Source organism: Phoenix dactylifera, chromosome 3, assembly GCF_051530095.1.
Source record: "Phoenix dactylifera cultivar Ajwa chromosome 3, Ajwa_hap1_PhDact_Kaust_v1.1, whole genome shotgun sequence".
NCBI lineage: Eukaryota > Viridiplantae > Streptophyta > Magnoliopsida > Arecales > Arecaceae > Phoenix > Phoenix dactylifera.
In genome coordinates this window covers 49,333,604-49,361,060 of record NC_143192.1, presented here as the reverse complement: position 1 = coordinate 49,361,060, position 27,457 = coordinate 49,333,604, and the positions used below count along the sequence as shown (strand labels likewise).

General features: G+C 37.2%; 3 protein-coding genes across 7 annotated transcripts in view; 1 reads left to right on the top strand and 2 right to left on the bottom strand.

The window, feature by feature from the left end:
• Positions 1-5,998, bottom strand: part of ENA (DnaJ/Hsp40 cysteine-rich domain superfamily protein) — a 46,885-nt gene extending 40,887 nt beyond the window's left edge. For all 3 annotated transcript variants that reach the window (XM_089929748.1, XM_089929749.1, XM_089929747.1), the window contains exons 1-2: positions 5,747-5,998; positions 851-923 (exon numbers count right to left, since the gene is read on the bottom strand). The gene's annotated coding sequence lies outside the window, so the exon portion shown is untranslated. The remainder of the gene's footprint in view (positions 1-850; positions 924-5,746) is intronic.
• Positions 5,999-7,948: 1,950 nt separating this feature from the next.
• On the top strand, positions 7,949-14,303 carry LOC120104394 (uncharacterized). Its single transcript, XM_039115393.3, has 5 exons — positions 7,949-9,053; positions 9,131-9,194; positions 10,751-11,502; positions 11,634-11,706; positions 13,443-14,303. Exons 1-5 carry the CDS (start codon positions 8,180-8,182, stop codon positions 14,062-14,064), a joined length of 2,385 nt encoding a protein of 794 aa, XP_038971321.3. The 5' UTR covers positions 7,949-8,179; the 3' UTR covers positions 14,065-14,303.
• A 2,197-nt stretch (positions 14,304-16,500) lies between these two features.
• Positions 16,501-25,358, bottom strand: LOC103703561 (tobamovirus multiplication protein 2A-like). Of its 3 annotated transcripts, none has more exons than XM_008786453.5 (7): positions 25,231-25,358; positions 24,695-25,093; positions 23,174-23,273; positions 20,930-21,010; positions 20,748-20,852; positions 16,977-17,186; positions 16,501-16,864 (listed from the first exon to the last, which is right to left on the bottom strand). In XM_008786453.5, the coding sequence occupies exons 2-7, from the start codon at positions 24,937-24,939 to the stop codon at positions 16,757-16,759; spliced, it is 849 nt and encodes a 282-aa protein (XP_008784675.2). In that variant the 5' UTR covers positions 24,940-25,093; positions 25,231-25,358; the 3' UTR covers positions 16,501-16,756. The 3 variants fall into 3 exon arrangements, with proteins under 3 accessions (XP_008784675.2, XP_008784677.2, XP_008784676.2); XM_008786455.5 differs by having other exon boundaries at positions 24,695-25,046; positions 25,231-25,347; XM_008786454.6 differs by having other exon boundaries at positions 24,695-25,066; positions 25,231-25,321.
• Positions 25,359-27,457: the final 2,099 nt, after the last annotated feature.

Below are 27,457 nucleotides of genomic sequence, written 5' to 3'. Positions count from 1 at the left end.
AAATATAAATCAAAGATTAACATTCATCAAAAATTACATAGAGCTGCAAGAAACAACAGATCCCATCCCATTAACCATTATCATTTAAGGCATATATTTGGATGCTGAAGAAAAGGGGGAAAAACTCTAGGATCATTATCTGCTAGTAAACTATTCTTGATTATGAGATAAATTTGAAAGCTAATAGTGAAGATAGATCAAAGCCAAAACATTGCAGCACTACATGTTCAATTAGAATAGCTATCTAACACACATGAGAGTAGGATACAGCAACCCATACCAAATCTTTGGTTTATTGGTCATGTAGCACCAACAATCAGAGACTAACCTCTGAATTGACAACAAAAAAAAATTGGAATAATCAGCTAAAAGAGGATAGTAGTGCAGTCTTAGACAGAGAGATGATTTCTTGAAAACTCACTGCCTGAAAAACTTAGTTCAACAATGATAGAGAAGTCGTCATAAGTTCAAGACATGATGCAAGAGAGAGTTTGAAAGTTTACCAACACAAGTTGGTTTAATCAAGGACAGCTGAATTTAACAGTAGTTGATCCTTGGGAAATCCAGAGTCAGTGGTACATGTCAAGGATCAAAATGCTGGGAGCTTTGCCCATTCTAACTAAAAACCAGCACCGAACATCTGCTATGCTGTACAATGCCAACTAGGCATGGGCACAAAGCAAAACTGGTCCACTGTGTGGTTTATGCAGCTGGTACACGTAGGTATGAAACTTCAATGATACTTTTGATGCTTAGACCACTTCTAACTTCTTTGCATTTGTGTTTCGACATATTCTGAATGAATTAAAATAACAGTTCTTAATTAGAAATATAGCAAGTAGCATCTTACCTTAGACCCTCATATGTGTTGATGTGACATGTGCAATGCTCAAGTAGGTTGCAATGCAATCAGTAGTCAACATCTGTCCCGGCACGTAACAAATGTTAAAGTTAACAAACTACAACTGTACAACATTTTTTTGAGCAAATAACAAACTACAAAATTCATGGTACAAAATGAAAATATATGGGAGGCAAACAAGTGAACGGACAATCCAAAAGATCATCGAGTCGTAAGAATGCATCTGCATAAATGATGCAATAAAAAATAACACATTATAACGTAAACAAATTCAAATAAGAGTTGGCTCGCTCTCACTCTAAAAGATATACCAACAGCACACTTTGATTAACTACTCTAACCATCTTTTCCCTTGGACGGATTTTAATTACTATACCTCGTGAATAGACATGTCTTACGTAAATAAGCAAAGTTTTAGTTAATGTATACCCAACTAGCATCACAAGTAATCCTAATATCCATGCCCATTGCTATTCAGTAGATGCATGGCATCATGTTGAATTACTTAATATGCATCGAACATTACAGAACTGTCTATACACTAACAACAGAAATAAACTTAACATTCATGGCATAAACTATGTGGGGATGTGTGCATGTTTTAATTAAAAAATGATAATTTGATACTCCTATATCTAATGATGGAGAAAATGAACGTTTATCTATTCTTTTGGAGTTGACTATATTGATCCTTTCTTGACATCAAGTCCTATCAAAGCTTCAAGTACTTGAAATCTCTTCAGGCTCCTATTCAAGTCATTTTGCTCATTTCAAACTCTTTCCACAGCCTCTTAAACTGCAATGCACATCTCTTAACAATTTGTATCATGTTTACACTTCAAATGTCCAAACCATTTTTTGAAAGATTATGTTCATTTTCTTATTGATTGTATTTCTTATGCCATTTTAAACAACTCGCTTTTAATTGCAGGCTTTACAATAATATCTCTAGCCACTATCTCCATGTTTAAATGATTATTATGCTTGACTTATGCTTAAGTTCCATTTTGTTATTCCATCACACTAAGGCATAAATGTATATGATCAAAATAACAAAATAGATTAAATAAAGTCAATTAAAATATAGGTTGATTTTTCTTTTTTTTTCTTTGAGGGACTAGGTTGATTTTTCTTGTTAAGAATAGAAATATGACATTTATACTTTCAGTTGATAGTAGAGTGACGCATTAGTGTTCTTGATATGAAGATTAGGCTTTCTACGGGTGCCCTTACAGTTGAATACAAACCAAAATAAGATCAAATCACCAAAAGATACAAGGTTCTTGTAATGGCATGTACCAGTTTGAATTGAACTAGGATGGACCAATATGGAATGATTGATACACAAGGATTGACAATTTGCACCCATGTAAAATTTAATAGCTAGAATAGAAAATTCTGGCAAGTAAGTTCTCCCACATTAAACACGGTGCATATTTAAGGTTCCTAAAACAGGCATACCTGAAAATTGCTGATTGTAAACATATTTAATTTCATTGCACTAACAAAAACTACAGGACAAATCTAAAATTAGAACTGGTTATCTCCGGCTTTTAGAGAAAATTATTCAAGACCTACACTATAATAGTTTTGTTAATAATTATCAACATTTTTGTTGGTTGCTTAGTTGATTGCATTTCTTTTCTTTTTCTTTGTTCCCTTTTTTCCTTCTTTCTCCCCTTTTTTTTACTTTTTCTTTTGTTGTTGGGGGAGTGAACATGGTTGGAGTTTTTGGAGACTCAAAAACCACTATGTTTCAATTTCAGTGGGAACCGATCTAAAATTTAGGCCAGTTTCAAAGTTTTGGCCAATATTCATTACACATTAATTATGTATTCCAGATATTTGCCCAAAAAATCTCACCAAGTTTTATATCCAATTTTAATTTATTTTATTTTTTATATTTTTAACATAAACTGCTGAAACAAGCAAGAAGTTATGAAACTGCCAACTATAGAAACCCAGACTCATCATTATGTGTGGAAATGAAAATTGAAACTAGGGCCTGCAAAAGTTGATCCAGACCCACCAACCAGCTGAATATGCCATCAGAAAAGGGTTTGGGCCAAGCTGTTGTTGATCCGATTGATTTTGGATCGAAATGGACATGACCTAGCCAAGACATGGGTCGGGTTTGGGTTAGGCACCTGGAGAAGGTTGGGGTTGGAAGGATGTGAAAACTGAAATCAGTTCACTCCTCCTCACCTACTCTAGTCTTGTGGTCCCACAGTCCACTCCAGTCTCTAGTTTTCCCTTCCACATCTATTATTTATTTTCCCCTCTTGCTATCTTTTCTGTGGCCGCAAGCTTTCAACAAACTCCATTTCTTGCTCTATTTCAAGATCAAGGTTCTCTTCTTGACCTCACCCTCTGTCATAAAACCTAGAAGAGGCCATCTAGGTTTTTTTTTTTTTGGTGGAGAGGAGGTGATCTTGTATCTTTTTTTTAGAATCTCCCCAGCCCCAATTTTCAATTGTGCAATAGCTAATGCATTTGAGGATGAGGCCAAGAAGATGATGATCAGAGAGTACATCAAGAGTCTCAAGGCATGAGAGCTAGTAAGAATCTCTTACCAAGATCTTTTATTTTGCTCCTTTTTACCAAATCTGTGATTCTCCTTTTAAGGTTAATTCCCTGCTGGCATTATCTCATCATCTTATTGATGGAAACTCTAGGAAGTTGATTTGATTTTGGATGAGTGGGGAGAATGGGAACGAAATGCACCTATTTCAATGGTACATAAAGAGGTAGGTCATCATCTTGTGTTTGACTTATATTCTCGATAGCAAATGCTGGAACCTTTCCTATAACAAAAGTGCGGTAGATGGTAGCGCCCTTTCTAATCATGTTTTACAATTCATTGTCCTCGTGAAATTCTTTGTTTATGATATGCGGAATTTCAACATAGTATATAAGTAAATATTTGAAATTTTGAATACAAACAAAAAATGTTCTTTTATTTCAAATTTACTTGAATCAACTGAAATTCGAGTGGATTGGGTATGAGTTTGCGTCAAGGATTGAGGACCTAGTTCATCAAGGTCCATCCTCACGGTACCATTCCAACTTGGAGAGAGACCGAGAACAGGGAAGCATTTGGGACCCTAGGTCTTTCAAAATTAAGCCATTCGGTCCTTTCTAGATGGAACATACCGAGACCACCATATCCCGACACTTGGAACAGTTTGGCATCCCGAGACACTAATTCTGTAACTTACTTTCACCTTTTGCTTTTCTCTTTGTTGTCGTTTTTAATGAGTATTCAGAACTAACTCGGTCTAGTCAAATTTTTTGTTGACTAGAGCCAAAGTTGAGCTAACCAGAATATGTCTTCACCCACCCAATTGCCACTCCAAATTGAAGCTGGGTTTTCGAGCTTGATTAGGAACCATAGCAACTACAGATTGTTTTTTGGAGTTTTTTTTCATATTACTTGGGGAGTGCTTCTTTGAGGTTATCTTGGTCTTTTAAGAATTTTTTTAGGTCCTTTGAGAGTTCAAATTTAATTAATATTGATCTGGATTAAATTTCAGGATTTCTTGACTGTCTTATATTTGTAAGAAAAACATTCCCAAACTTTTCCTATGAAGAAAGAAATTTTTGTAATTTTATTCAAACTTCATTAGGTTTCCTTCCCTAGACTTTCAGGAGCTTATAGAAAGTTTCATTAAGGGAAACACTCCAAAAGAGACATGTTTTTGGCAGTCATGTAATCTTTATGTTTCTAGCAGTCATATATTCTTTATCAATGGATATAAAATGTAAAATTAACATTTCAAGATCATAGAAAACGGTTGTTTACAAGAGCTATCCTTGAAAAGCAAGTACATGTCACTGCTGATCATAAAAGGAATGCAAATTGCAAAAAAAAAAAAAAACAAAAAACAAAACAAAACAAAGCAAAAGGTTAAAAATAATTTCATCGTGCAACCACAACAACCAAAGTGCTTAGATGATATTGAACAGTAACTCCCTCGGGCTTCTAGAGATAAGGACCAGACAGCTAGAGGATCACCTAAACTATCAAACAACTAATAAGTTGTTAACATAAAAACTGTCACCTTTTCCCTCATATGTGTTTCTTATCTTTCACGTGGTGTTAAAGGGAAGAAAATGAATATCCGTATAAACATATTTAGTTATTGCATCATGTTTAGTAGATGAACTACCATACCTAAACTTTCATCAGTTCCATGTAAATAAGTTCAAAGAGTTAAAAAATTTCAACATAAATCACTATAACTATAAAGAATAAATTACTTAAGAGAATTATTCCTGAATGACTGACGATTTAAAAATGCTACAATTTAGCTTATTAGCTACAGTAGCATGAAGAATGTTAAGATCTTATAGTACTCTAAAATAGAAAATTTAGCTTCCATAATTTATTTTATAAATCTATGCAGATGTTAAGCAGTGCTAGCCTATTCAATCAAGTAGCTGATCGAACTATCACGACGGAACCTAAGTAGATGAATGGAGAAATTACTTTAACCTAGGTAGATGATGAATGGAGAAATTGCTTTAACCTAGGTAGATGATGAATGGAGAAATTACTTTAACCTAGGTAGAGGATGAATGGAGAAATTACTTGAACCTAGGAAGATGCAAGTGCCTCGACTCGTCAATAGCTTCTAAGAAACGTTCTTGATGTGCCGGATTCACTATCTTCTAAAGAGAATAATGATCCTATGATCCTTTCATCCTTCATTATTTGAATATAAAAATTTCCCTGTTGCTCAAGAAATTATACAAATTTCTTTGAGCGAGTGATTCTATCGTGACTTCTTGAAGCCCTCAAGGTATTCGACTGTCTCTCTTCAAATTTTTCTTTAATTTTCTAGAACTAAGTTCTTGGTAAATTTGGAATCGGAGGCGGCTTACCTCGGTCCGGACGATCCAAGAAGGTCTCGAGACGGCCAAACGGAGACGCCCAAACCCGACGATCCGTTCTGGGCTCGAGGAAAAGGGCTGCCGGTTGGTAAGGCGGCGGGGTCGCTGGGCGCCACCCGGAGGGCGTCCACGAGCGCGGCGAACGCCGGCCGGCGAGGCGAGGAGCGGGGAGAGAGCTGGGAATTGCGGCGGCGAAGCGAAGCGTTTCCCCACGAAGTCGGCAAACGTCCCTACTTTAGCTGGAAGTAACTTGTAGTTACAACTTCATATAGGTCGGCACTGCTTGCCGAGTTTACATTTTATAGGTTATTTTAAGAAAACCCCTAACTACAACAGAAATATCGGATGAAGAGTGATTAGAAAAATAATATTGTTATTTTTCCATTATTACCTATTATTTTTTGTTATCATGCTGTTGTAATAATCATCATAGTAATAATGATTTAATGCTAAAGAATAAAAATAGTATATTTTAGGTAAACAACAGTTTTTTTTTTGGGAAAAAAAAGGGAGGACTATCCCAACTCACTTTTCAAGTATGGTTTTGGTGAGCATTTGTTTTAGTGAAATGACATAATTATTCAAACTTTTTATTAATATGGAGTTCTCTGAGCAGATATCACAAAATTCTTAAAGAAGCTCATCCAAGATACGTTTGAATATGGACTTGAGGAGTGTTGGAATCTATACTTGTTGGGATCTTATGGCTTGAGTAGCCCAAATGAGTCTAGTAGCACTAAGGTCCATGACCCCTATATTAACATGTCTCTGAGGCCTTCTGCACAAGAATGCATGTCTAAATGGAAGTGATGTTAGGGGTGAGTGGACTGGATAATATCCATCCGAATCCATTTTCATATATTTGAGTATCCGACTAACATCAGCATTCATATCCATATTCGTCAAAAAAAAAATATAGATATGGATAGATAATTATCCGATCCATATTTAAATATTTGATTTTATTTGTAACTCTCTTTAATTTCATATAGAACTCAATAACTTTTAAAAGAAATATATAACCACATTAATATATTATTTATTTAATTTATCATCCACTTAGTAATATCTTTATTTTTTTGGTCATAAAGTTTAATTATCCAATTTATATCTGCATTTATATCCATACTTTCATTATTTTATTTATATCTATATCCATTTAAAATAAATACGGATATGAATTTTGACATCTAACTAATATCCACATCCGTATTTGTGATCATCAGATAAAACAATTATGGATATGGATATACTGCCATTCGACTAGGTTGCAGTCCCAAATGATCTACAATACTATTGAGAAATGATTAGCATTTTTATTAAGTGAATAAAAGAAGGATTAAAGCAAGGAGTGCATAGTAAAGACAATAAGCTAAATCTAGATGAAGACAATAATAGAATTGCAAATTTCTTTGGACTGTGAGCTGATACGGTACACAGTGGAAGGGTGGTGATGGAATAACCGAGTGAGAGAGAGAGAATTAGAGAAAATAAGGACAAATGCAAGAGAGGAGAAATTGGTCAGAGCACAATCTTGATTCTGACTCAGAATTTCTATTCTGATACCATATTGAAATTACCATTTATTCCAAAAGCTTAAGCTGGTATGATGAGGTAGATTTATTTATATATTTTATATTTTTTTCCGGTTTCTCTCTTTCCAAATCAAGTTGCCAAGACTAATTGGTCCCAGCCCTCCACTTCTTGTTAGCAATTCTCCTTCTCCTCCGATCGCTCCACAAGTCTCGGTTAACACTAATGCAAGTTACCAAAGCAGTTCATATAGATTTTGCGTGGGAACAGAGCAAGAATAAATGGCTACACGTCCACCATCCACGGGCCATCCCTTTCTCAGTGGGCAAACTCTTCTCAAGTGCCAGGCCAGGCACACATGGATCTTGATCTTCTCCGGGGCTTTGGCATTCCATAACGCATTATAGTAAATTCTCAGCAGTCACCCAGAGTTGACAAACCTGTAGTATGAGTTAAAAGTGAGAGTTTTACTCGCTGTTAACTTCTACATAGGCTTGTCATGGACCTTTGAAGGTCTTCAGTAGACAGCAGTGTCACCAAGCTTCTGAAATCTTCTTCTTCTTCTTCTGAAATCTTCTTCTTCTGCCCTGTTTAGGTATCAATTTTCAATTCTGCTATTTTTTAACCTCCAATAAGAAGCCACTGTGGTGTTTTTCTTAGGAAAGATGGCATGCATCTTGGGAAACAGCAAGTTTAAAGGTATGCCGAGAATCTACCCAGCAATCTTCCCCATAACCTCAGCTTGCACCATTCCCTAGTTTGAACTCCAAGCAGTTCCAAAAGGCATTGAGATTCCTACAGTTATCTCTCCACATCTGTGACAGTCCGGTGATCGTCCTTCTTACTCGAGGTCCAAGCTTCCTTCCAGAATAGTAAACCAACAGGAGACGGATGGACAGTGATGACGTATATTTGGAGCTTAGAAGACAGCTAGACTTCTCCAAGAAGGTGGTCGAACGCTCTGAGATTTATTCGAAGCTAACCGACCAATTAACAAATAATACTGCAGTCAAATGCAGCATTGCTCGTGTGTTGGGCTCTCGCAATCAACTTCCAATGGTGATTTATGAGCTTGGAAGTATCCAATACAGTTGGCCATCTCGGATTTGCCTCTCCCTTGCACTTCTACTAAAAGAAAATTCAGGAGGTCTGATCGAAGGTATCGAGGTTTTTGAACCTACTGCTACTCCTGTGGAGAGCAGAGTTATAGAAGACCTGGGCTGCAGTATCAGTTTAATAAATGAGATGTGCCAAAGAGTTGATAAGCCCACACTGTTTTTCCTCCAGTATCCAGACAGAGTGCTTTTTGAGCATTTGTTTGAGATTAACTGGTGCCCGGATCGATTGAGCCAGATGATAGTCTTGGGTTACAGCTTTAAACGCATGATGGAGAGAATTAATACATATATTTCAGATCAAGAAGAGGAGGGCGTCACCGAGCAAAGGAATAAATTACAGAGGTTGATTGCAATCCAGAAGTATGTATATGAGTTCAATGTATGTGATAAAATAAAGAGCATGCATCGAGGTGAGCTATTGATAGAAGAAGAATGGGAACAACAATGTGACGATCCACCGATGTGCGCAAGTGAGGCTAGTGGGAACAACAATGCAGAGATGGACTTTGATAGAGAAGACAATGATGGAGAAGAAGGAAGGTCGAATTCTGAGTTTGATGAGTATGATGAAGGGATTTTCTATGTAATGCTTTCATTGCACTTTTTCAAGCTGGACCCTGACACCAACATGGAAGCATTGCTGCCAAGTATGTTTTGGTAGTCTCCTTCTATTCTTCTTGATGCTTAACTTTTCATGCAATTTGAAAGTTCTATCTTCTTTCAGGTACTTCGTCGAAGGGAATTATAAAGCTCGATCAAATGAAAATCAGCCATGAAAATCCCTTGAGGTGAGTATCCAATCCCAGGCTAATCCTTGAGAGCAATTTTTTGTTCTCTCTGTGCATGGTTGCATCTAAATCTGTAGAAAAGATTAGAAACTGATTTCTAGATAAATGTCCATTCTTCGACACTATTTAGATGGGTTTCAGAATCACAAGTATACTATCTCTGCTTGTTCTGTCCTTATTTTATAGACAGAACCTCATTGCTTCCTGCAGGTCAGATGATAATTTAGAACCAAGAACTTGGGTTTATCAAATACCTTGGGAAAAGACTAATAGCATAACAAATTCAGTTTAGTTTTTCATAATTAGTTTTGGTGAGAAATTGGAAGATTAATATACTGTCTTTTTCAAGGAACAAGATGTAATAAACTGTTAATAAGGTAGCTTTCCTATAACTGCACTATGACTCTGCTCTGCTTTATTTAATTATTTTGGAAATCCTCTTCTTTATTTTCTGCTTAATTTTTAAATTTTGCTAAGAAATCAGCATATTTGATGCTTTGTCCACTTTGGATATCATGGCTCCATTGGCAAACCACGATATTTGTTCATCATTTAATTTATGTGCTATTTTTTGGGTGGCATGTTTGCATGCTGTTGTTTGCTCTAGTCTAATGCCTTTCTTGCAAGGTGTCCAGAATACAGGGATCATAATAGAAATTAAAGAATGATGACTTCCTGAGTTTCAATGCTTAGCCACTCAACATAGGATTCTTATTTGGGTTTTCACTTCAGTCAGGTGTCCTAATTTCTGAAAACTATATCAAATCCGAGACTACACAAGGTAATATATTTGGATGCTTGGGTCTTTTGAGCTACACAATTAATTATCTTGGGCATGCTTGGCACTGATGAAAGCTAGCAGCTTGTTGGGATTTGGAACATATTCGGCATGTCAACTCTGCGTAGTTGTTAATAATGCAACATATACAATTTTATTTTCAGAATAGAGTGAGGTAGGAAAGTAGAGCTCAAGTAGTTTCTTTTTCTTGCTTGACATCTTTATATGAAAAGAAGAAATAGCATTTGTTCGTAAAATGTATTAAGTGTGGTTTCTATTGATCAGCAAGTGATCCAATATAATATCAGTTTACATGTTATAATTCACGTTCAAAGAAAAAAAAAGAACAATATTAGTGGAGTTATGGGAAGCAATAGATATCGGCTAAGAAGTATTGGGTTTCTTGAATAGCAGTTGGTAAAGATGGAAGGGAAAATGGTGGAAAGAGGTAAGAGGTTGTGGGAATGGGGAAAAAGAGATTGATTGCTGAATAATGAGGAAGATTGGTTCAGGACCTTAAATTAGCCCATGTGGAAGGATGAGTTTGGGAAGCTTGGGAAAGATAGATTTTTCTTTATTTATTTATTTGTTTTATCAATTTTTTTGAGTTCTCTCTTCATTGACAGTAATTAAGTCATCTTAGAGGTGCATGTCTATGTGTGTGTTGTTCATCAGTTATTTCTAAGATTATTCTGAAAGATTTATATGTTGTTTTTGTAGTAACTGCTAATGTTTTAAACACTGTTTAGTATCTAACAATTAGTCTACCTTCAACCAGTTGGTATTTTTCTCCTGATGGTGGTGCGTACATGGAAGAAGAGGATGTAGAGGAAGCATTGAAGTTAAAGGAAGAGATTGAAACAACTATGGAAGAAATCAAAGAATCTGAGTTGTACATCAACCTCCGAAATCAATTAGTTAATGATCCAGAAGTGAGAGATAATGTCATACGAGTACTAGGCTCTCATGAGTCCATCCAAATGGTTATTTATGGAATTGGAAGCGCTGAGTGTAGTTTTGATTCACAATACCAGCTTGCCTTAGCACTACTTCTAAGAGAGGACTCATGTCTTCCGATCGGAGACATCGAAATCTATGACCCTGTCTTGTCCCAAGCTGACATCAAGGCTTACTCAGACTTGAGATGTAAAGTTCTCTTGATCAATGAGCAATGCAGAAGAAGAGTGGAGAAGCCTACTCTATTTTTCATACCAGGATTGATGGTGTGGCTCGTCGGGAACTTGCTCGAGGTGACTTTTGACCCAAAACAATTGAATCAGATGATTCTGATTGACACCATTGGTAGAGGTAGATTGGAAACTTTGGATCAATTGGTTACAGAAGGACCTAGTGGTCTAGCTGTTAAAGTACTCGAACATGAAGAGAGAGAGAGATTTCGATGGGTAATTCGGAACTACGTGAATAAGGAGATTAGCTTTGATTACTACGATAAGTGCTATTTTCTCTCCGAGTTAAAACTCAGTTTCTTCAATGTCGGTCCTAATGTTGACATGAAGTCCTTCTTGCCTAGTAAGGGGTTCTCTCTCTTTAATATTCATTTCTTTCTTTCTTTTGAGATGATATTATTGCTTTATTACTTACATTTTGCATCTATGATTCATTTTGATTTTTTTTTTTTGCTCCCCATAACTCTGGCGAAGGTGTTTCTATGAAGCAACGGTTTAAATCTGACTATTTCGTCGCTAAAGAACACCGCAACACCCTAATCTTTGAGTAAGTAGTTCGACTTAATTGCCCTCCTTTTTTTTACTTGGGTTGTTTCTGAAGTGTTGATTTCTACAAAGCATTAATGAATTTATCTTAATTTCACTCACCATGAATTATTAACAATCTTTAAAAGGCATGAAATGATTGCTCCTCTTCTTTAGGAACCATCAGAATTACATGCATATTATCATATTTCTTCACTACATCCAGAAGCATCTTTGGTACTATATCTAATTTGAATTATGCTAGTTTTAGGATCTTCTTCACCACCAAGCATTAGGTTTCACTCCTGAAACATGAGCAAGTTTTGGCTTATTCAGGCATAAGATTGCCCCTCCCCTCCTTAAAAATATGAAATTGGTTATGAGCTCCACTCTGGAATTTCGCAGGTATGGGATAGGTTTCTGAATTCAATTATGAGAAGACCCTATGCTTATGTCTGGGTTGTGCTTGATTGTTTCTCTTACAAATCTTAACAAAAGATTGATGACCATACATCAGAATCATCCATAGCCATATGGATCGTTATAATAAATCGTAAGCTCATCACTGTTACAAGAAGCCGGAAATTTGTTTTGTTTGAAGAAAAAAAGCCTCATTATTGCTTTCTTACAGCTCCATCCACAAATTTTCCTCTAGTTCAGGTACCCACTTCCATTCCTACCTACAACAAAATTTCCCTGATCTTAGCAGCTGGTCTTTTAATCAGAGTTATGATTTCTTGCTCTCAATAAGCCAGTTTCATTTCTGAAGATTCCAAATAATGCACTAACATTGTTTTCATATAAACTACTTATGTTTATCTCATTCCTGTTTTATTTGCCAAATATAATATAATGTATGAGCAAAGTCACAAGTATCATACATTGACGCTTACAAAGTATCATATACATATTGAACAAATATGACATTTCCATACTGTAGTTTGGTTAATTTGGTCACTAGCAGAATAAACAAACTTCTACAGATGTTCTACATACCTAGAATGCATGCTTGGGAACCTTTTATTTCATCTAACCTATCTTGGGAAGGAGTTTTGACGTAGAACCTGAGTTTGTCGTCTATAACAGGCTGACAGCATAAATGAAAGGAGGTGGAAATCCAAAAGTTGTTCACTAAATTTACTTTTTGGTTATTTCTTTTGCATTTGTAGTCACCACAAGGGTGGTTCTTGTTGATACCTTCAAGCGGGGACTGGGCAGAGGAAATATGTCCAAAAACAAATCATAGACAAGGAAGTTGCAAAAAAGAAAATTGGAAAAAAAATAAGTAAAAAAAAAAAAATAAGAGGGCTCTTACTAGGGAACAATGAATTCACCTGCATCTCTTTTTTATTATGAATATAATTTTGCTTTAGAGGTCAAAGCTTCTAAAATTTGTTTTTGTTTACTTTTAGAGAGCTGACAGATTCTGAAGTTTTGATCCGACCATTCTTAGGAAATATATTAATACTTAGGTATGTTGATGGGCTTTGGTCCTCCATTACACTCAATAGATAAAAAAATAAATTAAATAATATTAGGGTGAAGGCAAATAAAAATGAAATGATGAATGATTCATTTGACTAAGAAATTTCTACTTCCACTCGACATGAGTCCATCAAACACAGATCCTAATGAAACCATCACCTATCACAAATCCTGTACTGTGGTTGTATCCAGTTTCAAGCTTAGTGTCTATAGGCTATGTTCTGAAATTTTTTTCCATCATAATACTAATCCAACTTTTTTTTTCTCGATTAGCCGTCTTGCTTATTATCACATGTATGCTGAGGTGAGATACATGGAACCCTTTACGGAGGACTTCTATGATCCTTATCTTGATCGAAGTTGCTTGCCTTCGAGTCCTGATGAAAAATGGTCATATATCTATGGTCATATTCGTGGTCCAGCTAGATATCGACGCATCGGTTTCGAGCCACAAAAGGGCTGGGTCAAGCTCAACTTCAGTGGTTTTAGCCATGGAAAAGAAGTACCAGCTGGTTTTGGTGGTGTAGTTCATGACGAGCATGATAATCTGGTAGTGTCCTACGCCGGGCCTCTCAGAGATGTTGATTTCACAATGGCCAGTGTAGAGGCATTGAGGCGTGGCTTGAGATGTCTTATAGACTTGAACTTCTCTCCTCTTCCTAAATTGATAATTGAAGGAGATGCCCTTAGCATCATAAGATGGGTTAATCGCAGGTTCCCACCTCCAGAGAGAGCAACCAAAGCATTTGAAGAGATCTATGTTCTGATATCTGATGTAGAATGTGTGATCAGTTACGTGCATGAAGAAGCCAATCACAAGGCGGTCGAATTAGCTAAGAAGGGAGCAAAGCTTCACAAGTTTCAAATCTGGGAGCATCAGAGAAAAGTAATCTAGATGGCTAGGGAGTGAAGTTTAGACCTTTCTCTGTGTTACTTTCTGATCACAGAATGATATTTTATGCTGCACTAGATTTTTCTTTTTGAAAGCAAGCCAACATGAATAATTTGGAAACTTTTTTTTCTTCAATGTTGTAACACTCATAACCAGAATTAACCAGCTTTTTGAAGATTCAGAAATGCTGTATATTGGAGTACCCTTTTTTATGTGGTTTTCTTTTGTTGAAATGAAGCAGACAGCACCAACAATAGGCTTCAGAAGCCTTCCATGGGGAAACTCCCATGGCAGCAGAACTTTAATTGTTCCTGCCTACTCAATTGTTATACAGCAAATTCCTTTCCAACAAACCTCTCATATTGGATAAAATGAAACTTTGATAGGTCCTCCTTGGAGATACTATATCAAATTGTGGAGTGTGTTTGTGGAGATACTATATATATACAAGTAATTGGAGAGGGATAGAGCCCCTGCCCAGCTTTCATTAAGAAGAAAGTTTAACACAGCGGCCTAAGGCCACCATAAAGAGCGAGAAGAATTACAGATAGTTGCATGGCTAGGCAAAGTACATCTTAGTTCGATCTTCCTATATGCAAGATCCTAGTTAGAATGAGAATCCTTGTTAGCTCAATGCTGAAGCAATTTAGGAGGTGAACTGATGGATATCCAAAGTCTTTTGAGGACATTCCAGCTTGTGAACTGATTTATAATCCTTGCCATGATACCTTGCCATAATAGCTGCATCCATGGTATGCTGTACCGGTCGATACCAGTCAGTACCGGACATACCGTACCGGTACCTGTGGGTACCGATATCAGTATATCAGTGTCGATACGCCTGGCATACCGCGTACCATACTGTACCGACACTCGGTACGCTTATGCTAGTGCGGCACCGGTACAAGATCCGGTACCGGTATGACAAACTTTGGCTACATCTAAAGATATATACAAAACGACATACTAACAATATGCTGAAGTAATTCAAAATCTAATATATACATATACATATACAAATATATATATATATATATATATATATATATATATATATATATATATATATATATATATATACACACACACACACACACATATATATTGAGTGAAAATGGAGGAAGAAAGGCACTTCACCCCAATTTATTGATAACAAAAATTATTTACGGATGGGACGGGTACAGGATGTCTGGGGCGAGCACCAGTGGAGAGAGGGTGGACATTAGTTTTTGGTGGCCCTCAAACGATATGTCGGTTCCCCTGAAGGTATGAAGGATCTTGAATAAGACCACATACACTGATGAGTTCATTTTAAGAAAAATGATGCAGTAATTGAAGCAGATGCTCTTGGCATCATAAGGTGGGCTAATGACACCTTTCCACCACCGGAGAGAGCAGCTGAAGCATTTGAAGAGATCTACTACCATCTAATGTCATATGGGGAATGTGTGATTGTCTCTGCATGCAAGGAAGCCAACTGCACAGCAGTTGAATTAGCTAATCAAGGGAGCAGAGCTTCACAAGCTTCGAATTTGAGAATTTGAGATGGTTATTGATTACAGACAGACTACAGTTTAGAATTTTTTCCCTGTTTCCCCTACATTTTGAAACATTTAAAACCAGAAATAACCAGCTTTATGTAGATTCTGAGATGTTTTATGTTTGCTTTTTTGTGTGTGCGTGTGTTGAAATGAAGGAGATAACACTAATAATAGGCTTCCAGAAGTCTTCATGGGGGAACTTCTACGGCAACAGGACTTAATTAATTTTACCGCCTACCCAATTACAATAGAAGTTCCTAGCCAACAAACCTCGCATAGCGAGTTAAAATAAAAGTTTAACAAATATTCTTTGTTAGGGTTATGATGACAAACTGTAAAGAATGTATAAAGAACAAGAAAACTACAGGTTTTCTTGGGGGGTACATAAACTGCGGCCATGCTTGGTTCAAGAACTCTGATGCATCACACCAAATTCATTAGCATACACAATAGTAAGCAAGGGGAAGAAGGAATATAGAAAAATACAACCACTAGAATAGGAAAACCTATCCAAAGAATAGAATATGCAAGGGTCGATGTCTATTAATTGTCTTCACCTGGAGTATGGAGACCATGACCTAAACAAATCTGAAGAGACAAAAGCTAACAAGAACGCAAAGATCAAGACCCAACCTATTATAAGTGCTTAAGATTCAACAACTTGTCGATTTTATTTTTTTTGCAAAGAAAAATAATAATAAAATCTGGCAACCTGCAAAGCGGATGTTGCAGATGCACCATCCAATTCCTATCGCACTCCATCAACGCATAAGTCAAGGTAATCTTAGTAGTTGCTCAAATTAGATGCTACTCTCCATTACTATGAATCAGAAATTTCGGGTTGCTTTTCTCAATAAAAGATAATTGCTGGTTTTTGAATTATATATAAACAAAGATATTACGAAAAATAGCATAGATTATAAGGTTATGGGAAGGTCACTCATCAAGATCAACCATTATTATCAAAATCCTATCCAAGTTGCCAGACGATCAAGCAAAGAGGTGTTTGTGTGAAATGACAGGTTTTATGTCAATTTTATACAATTGGTCTATTCTGCACACCTGACTGAAGCGGTCAACTCTCAAAAGCTTCACACTTTCACAAGCAGTGACTAGAAAAAATATGGTTATGGAATTCTACTAGTCACTGAGTGTCACAGTATGGTACAACGGCCCCTTTCTGCTGCAGGAGGTGCTGAGGCTTGTTGATGCCTGCTCGGGTCTAATGGGTTGTAGGTGAACTCGGAGGTATCAAGACCATACTGTCCACAGGCAAAGGAAGCAAGAAATAAGTCACAGCTAAAGATGCAAAGGCCCAGCATCTAACAAACAATAATTCTTTTTTAAAAAAAAAATAATGTTCATAGAAATAACCTTTTCCCTCATCCTCTGGCTCCATGCATCATTCCTGCTTGGACGTTGATCCAGAGTACCAGGTACAGGAACCCCAGTTGCCGGAACTGCTTGTCGATGGATCAATGGTTGCCGGAAGCCAGATCCTGGGTTGATATACTCATCATCACTGTCATAGTCAGCAGGTGTGTTCGCTGCTCTCACTATAAGCGCTAACAAGAACAACAATGCCTGCAAATTAATACTTGTGTCATTTTGCTAAGGTAATTTATTTGCCCTTCCCATGAGCTTGACTCTTGGGGCAAGGTCCATGGTAGGAGATTTGGCTTAAACATTGAATGAAGTGTATGAACAATTAATTCCCAGAAACCACCATACAGCAGCAAATTAGATCAGAGCAAAGAAAAAAATGAGATAAAATTTAACATGAACAATAAGATGCATTGGAGTCGAGGTGGACATATGGGGCAACTGATTTGAAACCATCATAGTAAAATCTTAACCACAGATTGGGTATGACTCCCGAACAAGAATGGAGAATCCAAATGGATTAGGTAAGGATCTGGCAAAATTGGACCAAACATGAAAGACCAACCAAACCCACATAGGTCATATGGAAAAGAGTTAAAATTGCCTGGTACCAGACCCAACACGAACCAACCCATAAAATAAGTGGATCGAATCCTAGACTTGATGCATGTTCAAGTTCAGACCAGATCAAATCCAGTAATCCAGTCCTAAAGATGTGTAATCACCTAGAAGTCATCGATAGTTAACAGTACCATGAACTTGAACTAAGACAGTCACACCATTACAGAGTAAATAAAATTCATGGTAACAATTCTCTTCAGATTTTCCATCAGCTGTTGACCAAGTAATATCGTTTTATGATTCCCTAGAACTGGCAATCAATGTCTTCGAACAGAAAAAGTATTGCCCAAATTTAAACAGATTTTGCAAGCATTTAAGCTTTTTCTTAGTCACTAAACTTCAAGAAGCTTCTCCTGCACAGGTATCATACAACCAGGCAATAATGAGAAAATACGCATGAATTTGGCCCGGTTGATAATTAAGTATCAAACTATTTAAGACAACAAGAAAGAATTGCTAGCTGGAACAGCTGCAGACTCAAAAATAGCAAAAGTTACAGATGCATTCTGTTCAAATTGGGACGATAAGTTTGTGGATTAGACTGCAATTGAGTCTATAGAAGGAAATTTGCATTATGATGCTGTCAAAAGCATATATCCATGCAAATTACAATACAACGGATGGTAAAATTGTGAAAGAAATCTAAGATGACCTTGAACCCAAATGACACTTCCAGATTTAGTTAATCCATTCTTTGAAGGACAGATATTTTCACTTCAGTTGCTTAATTGGGAGACAAAGAAGACAGTTGAGCCAAGCTAATCCCTGAATTACTCAAGCTATAGTCAGTATTCAATTAATAAATTACAGGATTTATCATAATCATAACAAGCTGCAACAACAGCAAAGCTGTCCACACAGCCAAGATTTTGTTCACTGTAACCTCAAAGAAAATAGTTCCTCAAGGGAGAGAATAAAATAAATAACGGTCTTGCCACCTTCCAAAAGGCCATTATCATCGCGACAATTTGAATAAAAGAGAATGTTTTTTTACTTCCAAAACACTTTTACCTGAAAGAAAGACAGGTAACGAGGAAAACTTTCAATCTTGGCTAATATAAGATAACTTGACTCAGATTCAAAATTTTACATTCTTTTTTTTTGGGTAAATCAGATTTATTAAACCAATCTAAAATAAAAACATCCATGGGAATCAGCAAATAAAATATTAGAAAATTCAGTAGGACCATCTGTCAAAGTCGTCCATAGCATACATCCCATGTAATTAGCCACATATGTTGCCATCTAATCTGCAACACTGTTTGCCTATCTATAAACATGTGTGACTTCAAAAGATTGGAAAATTCCACATTCTTCCAACTACATTAACTACATAGTTAAATATAACTTTTAGTATCCCATACGTTCATGACTGATAAAAACCTCATCACATCATTTAGTTTAACCCTACACCTAAGGCTACTACACACTGATGACAAATTATATTAGCGTAAACCCCATAATTAGCTTGGTTTGGATTCACCATGAAGTAGACCAGTGGAGATCCACAATAGGTCTGAATGGGAGCACTGCAGAAACGACCCATAATTAGCTTGGTTTGGTATACCTTGTTTTTTCTTTTTTTTTTTCTTTTGCAGGAACGGCCGGCTCAGAAATTTTCCAGAACCTCGACCTCTGCCCTCAAAGATGGAACCGATCCAGCACTCAATAGATATGTACCAATATTAGAAATATGTGCATTTATATTAAAAAAATATATGTGCACTGAAGTCCACTCAAACATATGTTGGAGCATATTTGCTTTGATCACGGGAACGAGTTTCTGAAACTTTTGAAACTGGATCACTCCTATAAAAATAGAAGTGGCCTGAATCCACAAAAAGAAAAACAAAACTTGACCATTTTTGCAAAATCCCCAGCCTGAATTACACTTCCTGTATATCATGAAGTGGCCAAGCTGTCGCCTAAATGCATTGAACATTGATTTTTAATGTTTTTGTAGTAGGAAGTGTTTAAAACCCAAATTCACAGAGAACCTATACAAAAGGTAGGTCACATTTAAAATAGGAAATTATAAATTAAAAAAAAAATAGCAGAATGGGAAACTAGGTTCGTAAGGCTCCTTTTCTGATTATGATCTTTTCTCATCCTATCTCAACCAATAAACCCAGCACATATCGAATATGCGTCAGATCACCGACTCCAATAAAAACTGCAGCACATGGTGACTTATTTGAGTCTAATTCAATTACTTTGAAATTAACCATTGCCAAAGATTTGTCCACAAATAAGCATAGGTTAAGAATGGCAGTTTTAGGATGTCTCTATAAATAAATCAAAAGAACATCAGATATAGGTTTAGTAGCAACAATGGATAGTCATCTCTACCTTAATGCAATTGCAAGCAGGACCCCTTAGTGCAACATTCCACGTGTATCAAGTGACATCATCTTATATCTGATTATGCTTGCCAGTCTATGCTGTATGCCCTCCCCACCCACCCAAAATGGGAAAAGTGGGGAAAATTCACAGCATGATCCTGCACTCCGCTCATTCAAAAAAACCAAAAGAACTCAAAGAATATATTAGCATCCAACCTCTTTGGCCCCATATACCCCCAAGCCCAGGTGCCCAGCCCCATAATCAGTTCTCTGACAAAGTAAAATTCCAAGCGGATAAGGGTTAACATGTGCCTGAGGTAGGAGATGAGAAATGTAGTAGAGGGAAAAAAAAACCCTCCTGTGGCATGAAATCTCCAACTCACCTTCATTCCACAAAGTTGAAAGTTGCACAAAGTCCATAATCAACAATTGTGGGGGAACACATTGTACTAAAATATATGCAAATGGATGATGGAATGCAATTTAAACTGGTTAATCAACATAACCAGAAAACCAAATAAGTACTAGCATGGACACACTATTTACTGTACCAATGAGTTTCCTCGATGCAATATGACCACGCAGCAAATGCTACAGGATCTAAATGACATTCAACTAGCACTGAAAATTAGTCATTTTATACAACTTGTATAAAGTCATGCACATGCAAGAGATAGACATGAAATTGAAACATCACCTACAACATATGTCATTTCAGTTTTCTTTCATTCTTTTTCCACTTTTAAAATTAAAATGCTAAACAAATATAAATTAGAAAATTGAATCATTCCACACTTACCTCCAAAATAACAGCTCCGAGAGCAACCCATTTTGCTATTTTCCAGTTCTCCTTTAAAAATTCATATATCATGTCAAAGTCTCTTGTTTTATCAGCTGGAATTACCTGCACAGGAATTTAGTGTCAGTACTACGTAACAAGAAAAGCTACAAAGTAAACAATATTGAAATGGAAATACTCACATCTTTCCAGCTATGATCAAAGAATATGAAAGCTGTAGCACCCAGCTCAACTAGGATCAACAAGATCACCAATACAGAATACTGTTTTGGGTTAAGGAACCACTACAATCAGTGTGTGCAGCATACATTATGTGTTGAAGTAAAGCAAATATAAGGAATGCGTAAGCAACGTCAAATACTCCACCTAGAAAAATGCGATGAAACAAAATTACATAAAGCATAGAGCACAATAGTGGATGGAGGTGTGAATGAGCTGGCATTAATTCAGATCAGGATCACCCAATCACAAACCTTGTCCTAGCTACATGAGGTTAGCTTGATGAACCAATCTTCACCTTTTTTTATTGTCAAGGACCATACCCTATAGCATAGTAAACAGCCGTTTCTCCTTTCTTATTATTTTGAATCTGAATGTTTTATCCTTTAATAACCTTCGGCACTGCACCCATCATGCTTTTTTTGGTCTACCCGACCTTTATAGGTTGGTGGGAGAGAGAAGAAGGGGGAAGGGGGAAGGGGGGGGGGGGGGGGGGGGGGAGGGCTGCAATATGGCCATGACACAATATGAATCTGTATAAACAAACAAACAAACAAACAAACAAACAAATGAAAAAATAAATAAATAACACATGACACTACATCAAAATCTCTAAGAATGATGTTGACTTTTTAACCAGGGAAAATTTAGATAAGAGAGGGCCTGCCATGACTCATAATCCTAAAAAGTGGCAGGTAGAGAGATTTATATCAATCCAAGCTCATGTAACCTAGAAGAAACTCTCTAAGGTTGTCCTAGACAGACCAGATAAAGAAGAAAATAACAAGGTCTGACATCAGGAACTACAGTTAAAAAAACAAATAATAAACCGAAGATTCAAACTGAAAAATGGTGTCATGCTATATGCATGTTTTTATGTATATATGTGTAAGCACTTATCTATGTAGATTGAAGACCTAAGACGGCTAAAGACACGAGGCGTGCTTGACATGAACGGACATGTTGACAAATCTTAGTGGTTGATCAAGAAAAGTTAATAAAACTATGCTACACCCAGTCTGAAGTAATATGAAACTTTCAATTAGTCCATCCAAAACTAACTCATTCAGATTTAGCCAACCATATCCATCTCAAGGCCTGGCGGTCTAAAGTAATTTCAACCCAATGGTCCATATCCTCTACTGTACCTGCTCAACAGATTTGTAGGATTAGGCTTTCCAGTATACTACTGATTACAAAAGATTGTGAACCAAAGTGCATTCTGTCCTTTTCATGTAACTTCCTAAAAGATCACAAAACATTAATGACATTTTTAACTATGAGAACAGGTAGACTTATAAATTACAGGAAACCAAGATTTTCTTTAACAAGAAGAAAACCAAATACATGAGGTCATCTTTCTGTTCTACAAATAACTCGCACTTTGATCAAGAAGAGTCTTGCAAATACCCCCCAACCCCACACATACAAAAAAAGAAAGCACTTCAAGCAAGGAATACCGAACTGTCCAGTTGGGGGCGTACCAAGCCATACCGGTGGCAGACCGGGACGGTTCCAACATTCAAAACAAGAAACAGGCAAAGAAGGGGGAGAGGGAGAAGGAAAGAGAGAAAAAGAGAAAGTATGGAGGGGCGGAAGGGAGAGAGAGAGAGAGGAAGGAAAGAGATAGAGGGTGGCGGACGGCCGATGAAGGTTACCGGAGGGGCGAATGAGGGGCGCCGCCCCTCCATGCCCCTCCCCAGCTCGAAGGGCAAAGCCCCTCCCCAGCCTGGAGGGCGAAGCCCCTCCTCCACCCCATTCCAGCCCTCTGCCAGCCGTCCACCACCCCCCATCCCTCTCCCTCTTCCTCCCTCCCCTTCTCTCCCTCTCTTTTCCTCTCTACTATTCTTCCTCTCCCCTACCCTTTCTGACATATCAGCCGCGCTCCGCCGGCCTTCTCTCTCTACCTTGCTCCTTCAACTTCTCCCTCCCTTTCCCCCTCTCTCTTTTCTTCTCTCCCGTTCTCCCTCACCCTCTCTGTTGTGTCGATACAGGCCCGACACAGATGGCATGAGGACATACCAAACCATGCCGCTAGCCAACCAATACGGGCCCTGGTACCAGCACAACGATCCTTGACTTCAAGTAATATAAGAAACTTGTGAATGAAGGGATGGAGGCCCCACAAGAAAAACAAGTAAATGCTTATAATTATTAAAAAAAACAACTAGAAAATAAAAGATACAATCAACAAGAACCAAGGATACGCAAGATAGGCAGCATCCATTCCTCGCTATTACTCCGATACAACCAAAGCAAGATATGATGAAGAGAATAACTCCAATACCGATAAATAAGTAAATGAACCTGCAAAAGCATCATATTGTTAGTGAAACTAAAAGAATCCTGTTAAAAACTGGCAGTGACAGAATGGATAAATAAAAATTCCTTTGAAGCTGCATTTTCTGCAGGCTGTATTTCTGGTATCGTAGTTAGAAATGATATACACATTCAAATGTTGCCCAACCCTCCAAAAACTACCCAACAAAAATAACAAAAACTAAGGTAGGAATGTCTTTTCTCTGATTCAGCTTCCGGCCTCCCAGACTATTGGAACAAAGATTCTGGAATCTGCACTCGAGGAAAACATAGCACCATTTTGGCACTCCGTTTAAGGAATCGAGGTCTCAGATCCACTAAGGACCTTTAAGATAAGATCCACTAAGGGGCTTGGGGAGAAGGATAATGAAAGCAAAAGATAACCCAAGTGATTTGTTTACAAAGTGGTGCCAGATATTTTCCTTCCTCAACTGGGTCACTCAGATGTAATACAGCCACTATTACATAAGCTCTTGTTTAAAGGATGCGGCATTGCATGCAGTAATAAAGGATATTTTTTAGAGCCCAAAATTTATGTTATCATAAACACATTAAACCATCATGGACAAACTTTTACTCTTTGCTAACTTCCATAATGCTCACAAAGGAATTTACACTAGTTTGAATGGTGGTTAGCACAAAGGACAAAGCCTGTACAGCGCATTGAGTTGGGGAAAATATGCAACACAAATCTGAGGGTTAGGCCCATAAAGACAAGTGTTGCATTATGTATATTCAAGATTTTTTCCTACAAATATAATTGCATGATCAGCTATGACATAAGAAACAGTGGTTTTTTGAAATAAACTACCAAAAGCAAAATAGAAAAAACTCCCCAAAGTTTGCTCCAGTTATAAACATAAGCAAGCTTTTTCTCATACATTTGGAGCTGCCTTCATGAAAATCTAGTTTGACATCGATTTATACTTTATATTCAAATATATTACATGAGAATTTTATTCCATGTTGATTACAAATAGATTTCAGTATCAAAAACTGTACGCTCTTTAAGATATGATTCATCTGATTATACAAATATGAACTACATACTAATTATTTTAGTTTAGCACATAGAAGCATATCGCATAAAAGGCTTATATTAATGCTGATGGGTAAATAAATAAGGGGACAATGAACTTGTCTACTAAATAATAAATCTAATGTTTGTATCCCCATCTATCATGCATTCACAATTTGATCAAGTACTACCATTGTCATAAACTCTCCTTCCTTCATCAAAATTAAAAAGATCATATAGATGTAGTCCAATTTTTCTTACATCGTACCATCACATATTATTGCTTGACGGCACAAAGCTTAGAGCAGAATTTATCACATCAAACGGCATAAAATTAAAACTACATCCAATCTAACAACCCCAGCGTCAACAGAAGTCAAAAGAACCATACCAAGCTTTGGGGAGTTTATCAAGAATACTTTCGGACAGAGTAACAACTGCAAGCATGGGTCGGCCAAGCTTCAATAATTCATAATTATCACTAACAGGCGATATCGGACCATCATCTTGACCAGAAGAAATCTTGATCCACTCCACCAGCAAGTACGCACCGTACCCTACCATCGCCAATCCGGTGAGCATCAGCAAGAAATTGAGAAGCTTCAGTAGGCATTCCCAAAACCCTCGGCACGCCATGATCCCCCCAAAACCCTCCGATCAAAGCTCCTCCTCCTCGTACTCTTCCAATTACCGAATTCAAATCAGATATCCCCCTTTAAACCGCGATCTCGTCACCAAAAACCCTAATTCCATAAAACTGATTCTGAAGAAATCGAAGCCCGTAGTAGTGCTATGAATGAAGAAAAGAATTTATACCAGAATTTTCACATAAAAACGGCGAAACTAGCGAATTCCACATAAAAACGAAGAATTTGATGAGAAATAATGAACAATCACATGAAGAAATTTCGAGGTTTTGGCGGTTACCTTCGAAGGGCGACGGCGAATTCGTCCAGAAAAGAGGCCTGCAGCTAAAGCGAAAGGGCTTCCTCATTTCTATTTCCCAACTTTCTATTTTATATTCTTTTTCCTTTTTTCCTTAATATCTATTTTTTTCTCCGCATACGCCGCAGCGGCCCAACAAATGTCGTCCCACCACGTGGCGGGAGCAGGTGGGACACGAAGGCGGTGGATTCCACCTCATTCCGGGCGCTGTTCCCATCTCATTGGCCTGGCATCTCACCTCCCTCCGAACTTCATCTACAAAAATGCCCCTCATGTCTCTGTTGTGCTGCTCCATCCGAAGACGAGACAGCGTTTTCCTCCGTCTACCGCGTCACACGTAGCGAATCTTTTCCCATAACGGAGAAATAGTACGAATAGAGGTACAATTTAGCTCCAGCAATCTTAGTTCGCTTAGCTCCGTCTATCGCTTGCTGCTCTCTCCGAAGAAGAGACAGCGTTTTCCTCCATCTATCAGCATCACACGTAGCCATATCCCTCAAATTTTGATATTTCATTATATTTTGTGTTACATATTTGATCTATCATAGCAAAATGAGATATGCGTTATGAAAAATATTGAATCTCAAAGCCTATCATAAATGTGCTCAAAACAGAGACTTAAACTATACTCTATTGATTATTGATAATTAAATAAAATAATATGATTAGCGAACATTTATTACGTATTAATATGTTGTTTTTGCTTAGTGGGTGTATAATAAAATCCATCTATGAATCGTGATGAAATTATTCATAATTAATTAATATTTTAAAGATGAATATTTGAAATGGATCATCAATTTCGGAAGGATAGAAAATTTCAAACTAATATTATTAGTACTTTTATCTTTTATTATATTTAAGCAAGCAGAAATATGTTTTGTGAGCATATATGCCTCACACTAAAAATATTGTGATGCTCTACGGTTTTAACGGTAGGAGAATGCATGGATATTTTTAAGAATTTTTTTATATAAATATTTTTTAAAAAATTTAAATTTACTTGAATATTTTCTTAAAATTTATATTTATTTTTTTTATTTTTATAAAACAATGTTTTCACACAAATACCCTAGCATAATGGCTCTTCTAACACCCTTAATAAAAACTATATTTATTCTAATTAAAAATAAAATAAAATTTTTTAAAATTATTTTTTTGTCTTTCATTGTTTTATAAATATATTTTTTACACATCTACCCATTAAGGATATTTTAGTCATTTTAATTTGAAACTGTTATTTTTTTAACGGTATTATACGGTTAAATATATATATACAAAAATAAGAATAAAAATGAATAGAATAACAAAACAAATATTTTACGAGAATATATGTATAAATATTAATTTTTAAAAAAATATTTAGAAAAATATTTATGTAAAAAATTCTAAACAAAACTGTCCTTAAGACCTTATCCTTGCGAAAGGATAGTTTCGGTTATAATGTCCCAGATGCCCACGGGAGGGAGTGGGATCCGCTGCTTCGCTGGAAGAGAAATGAGGTCCCTCGAAGCGGGGTGGTTCTATATACACCCCCCCTATTGCTCAGGAGTCAGGACACCCCCCAAAAATTAAAAAAAAATTAAATACTCTCTACACCCCCCCATTTGCTAAGGACACCCCTAAAAAATTAAAAATTCCTAAATTACCCCCCACCCTCCCCACCCCCTCACCTAAATTGCTCGCTATACCCCCCAAACCCCCCCCCCACCCCGCTCTTCCCCTCCAAAACACCTCGCCAACGCCCAAAACCCCCCCGTTCCCCCTTCTCCCTCTCGTCGCCGGCATTCTCCCGATCTCCGACCACCTCGCCGGCTTCTCCCGGAACCACCTCGCCGGCTTCTCCCGAAATTTTTTTTTTTCACGGTTCGTGCTCCGTTCGGCACTGGATCGCCGAACAAAAGGTTTCTGTTCGGCTGAACAGTGCCGGACAGAAGCCTTCTGTTCGGCACTGTGCAGCCGAACAGATCTGTTCGGTTGAGGGTTGCCGAACAGAAGGCTTCTGTTCGGCACTGTTCAGCCGAACAGAAGCCTTTTGTTCGGCGATCCAGTGCCGAACGGAGCACGAACCGTGAAAAAAAAAAAAAATTTCGAAACAAGGTGGAACACGTACCTTTGCGGCCGATTCTTCGTCCTAAATCACTAGTTGCTTGTCCATGCTTCGAATGGGGCTTAAATCTCCTTCAAAGATCGCCTAAACGATGTAAAT

Bases quoted from the DNA above. Each gene is read 5' to 3' on its own strand.
- LOC103703561 (XM_008786453.5), bottom strand. From the start codon at position 24,939: ATGGCGTGCCGAGGGTTTTGGGAATGCCTACTGAAGCTTCTCAATTTC. The intron at 21,011-23,173 runs GTATCCTTGGTT...AACCCAAAACAG, and splicing joins ATGGATGCTGCCTATCTTGC to TATTCTGTATTGGTGATCTT. The intron at 20,853-20,929 runs GTGAGTATTTCC...ATTCCTGTGCAG, and splicing joins TTGATCATAGCTGGAAAGAT to GTAATTCCAGCTGATAAAAC.
- LOC120104394 (XM_039115393.3), top strand. From the start codon at position 8,180: ATGGACAGTGATGACGTATATTTGGAGCTTAGAAGACAGCTAGACTTC. The intron at 9,054-9,130 runs GTATGTTTTGGT...ATCTTCTTTCAG, and splicing joins CATGGAAGCATTGCTGCCAA to GTACTTCGTCGAAGGGAATT. The intron at 11,503-11,633 runs GTAAGGGGTTCT...ACTCTGGCGAAG, and splicing joins CATGAAGTCCTTCTTGCCTA to GTGTTTCTATGAAGCAACGG.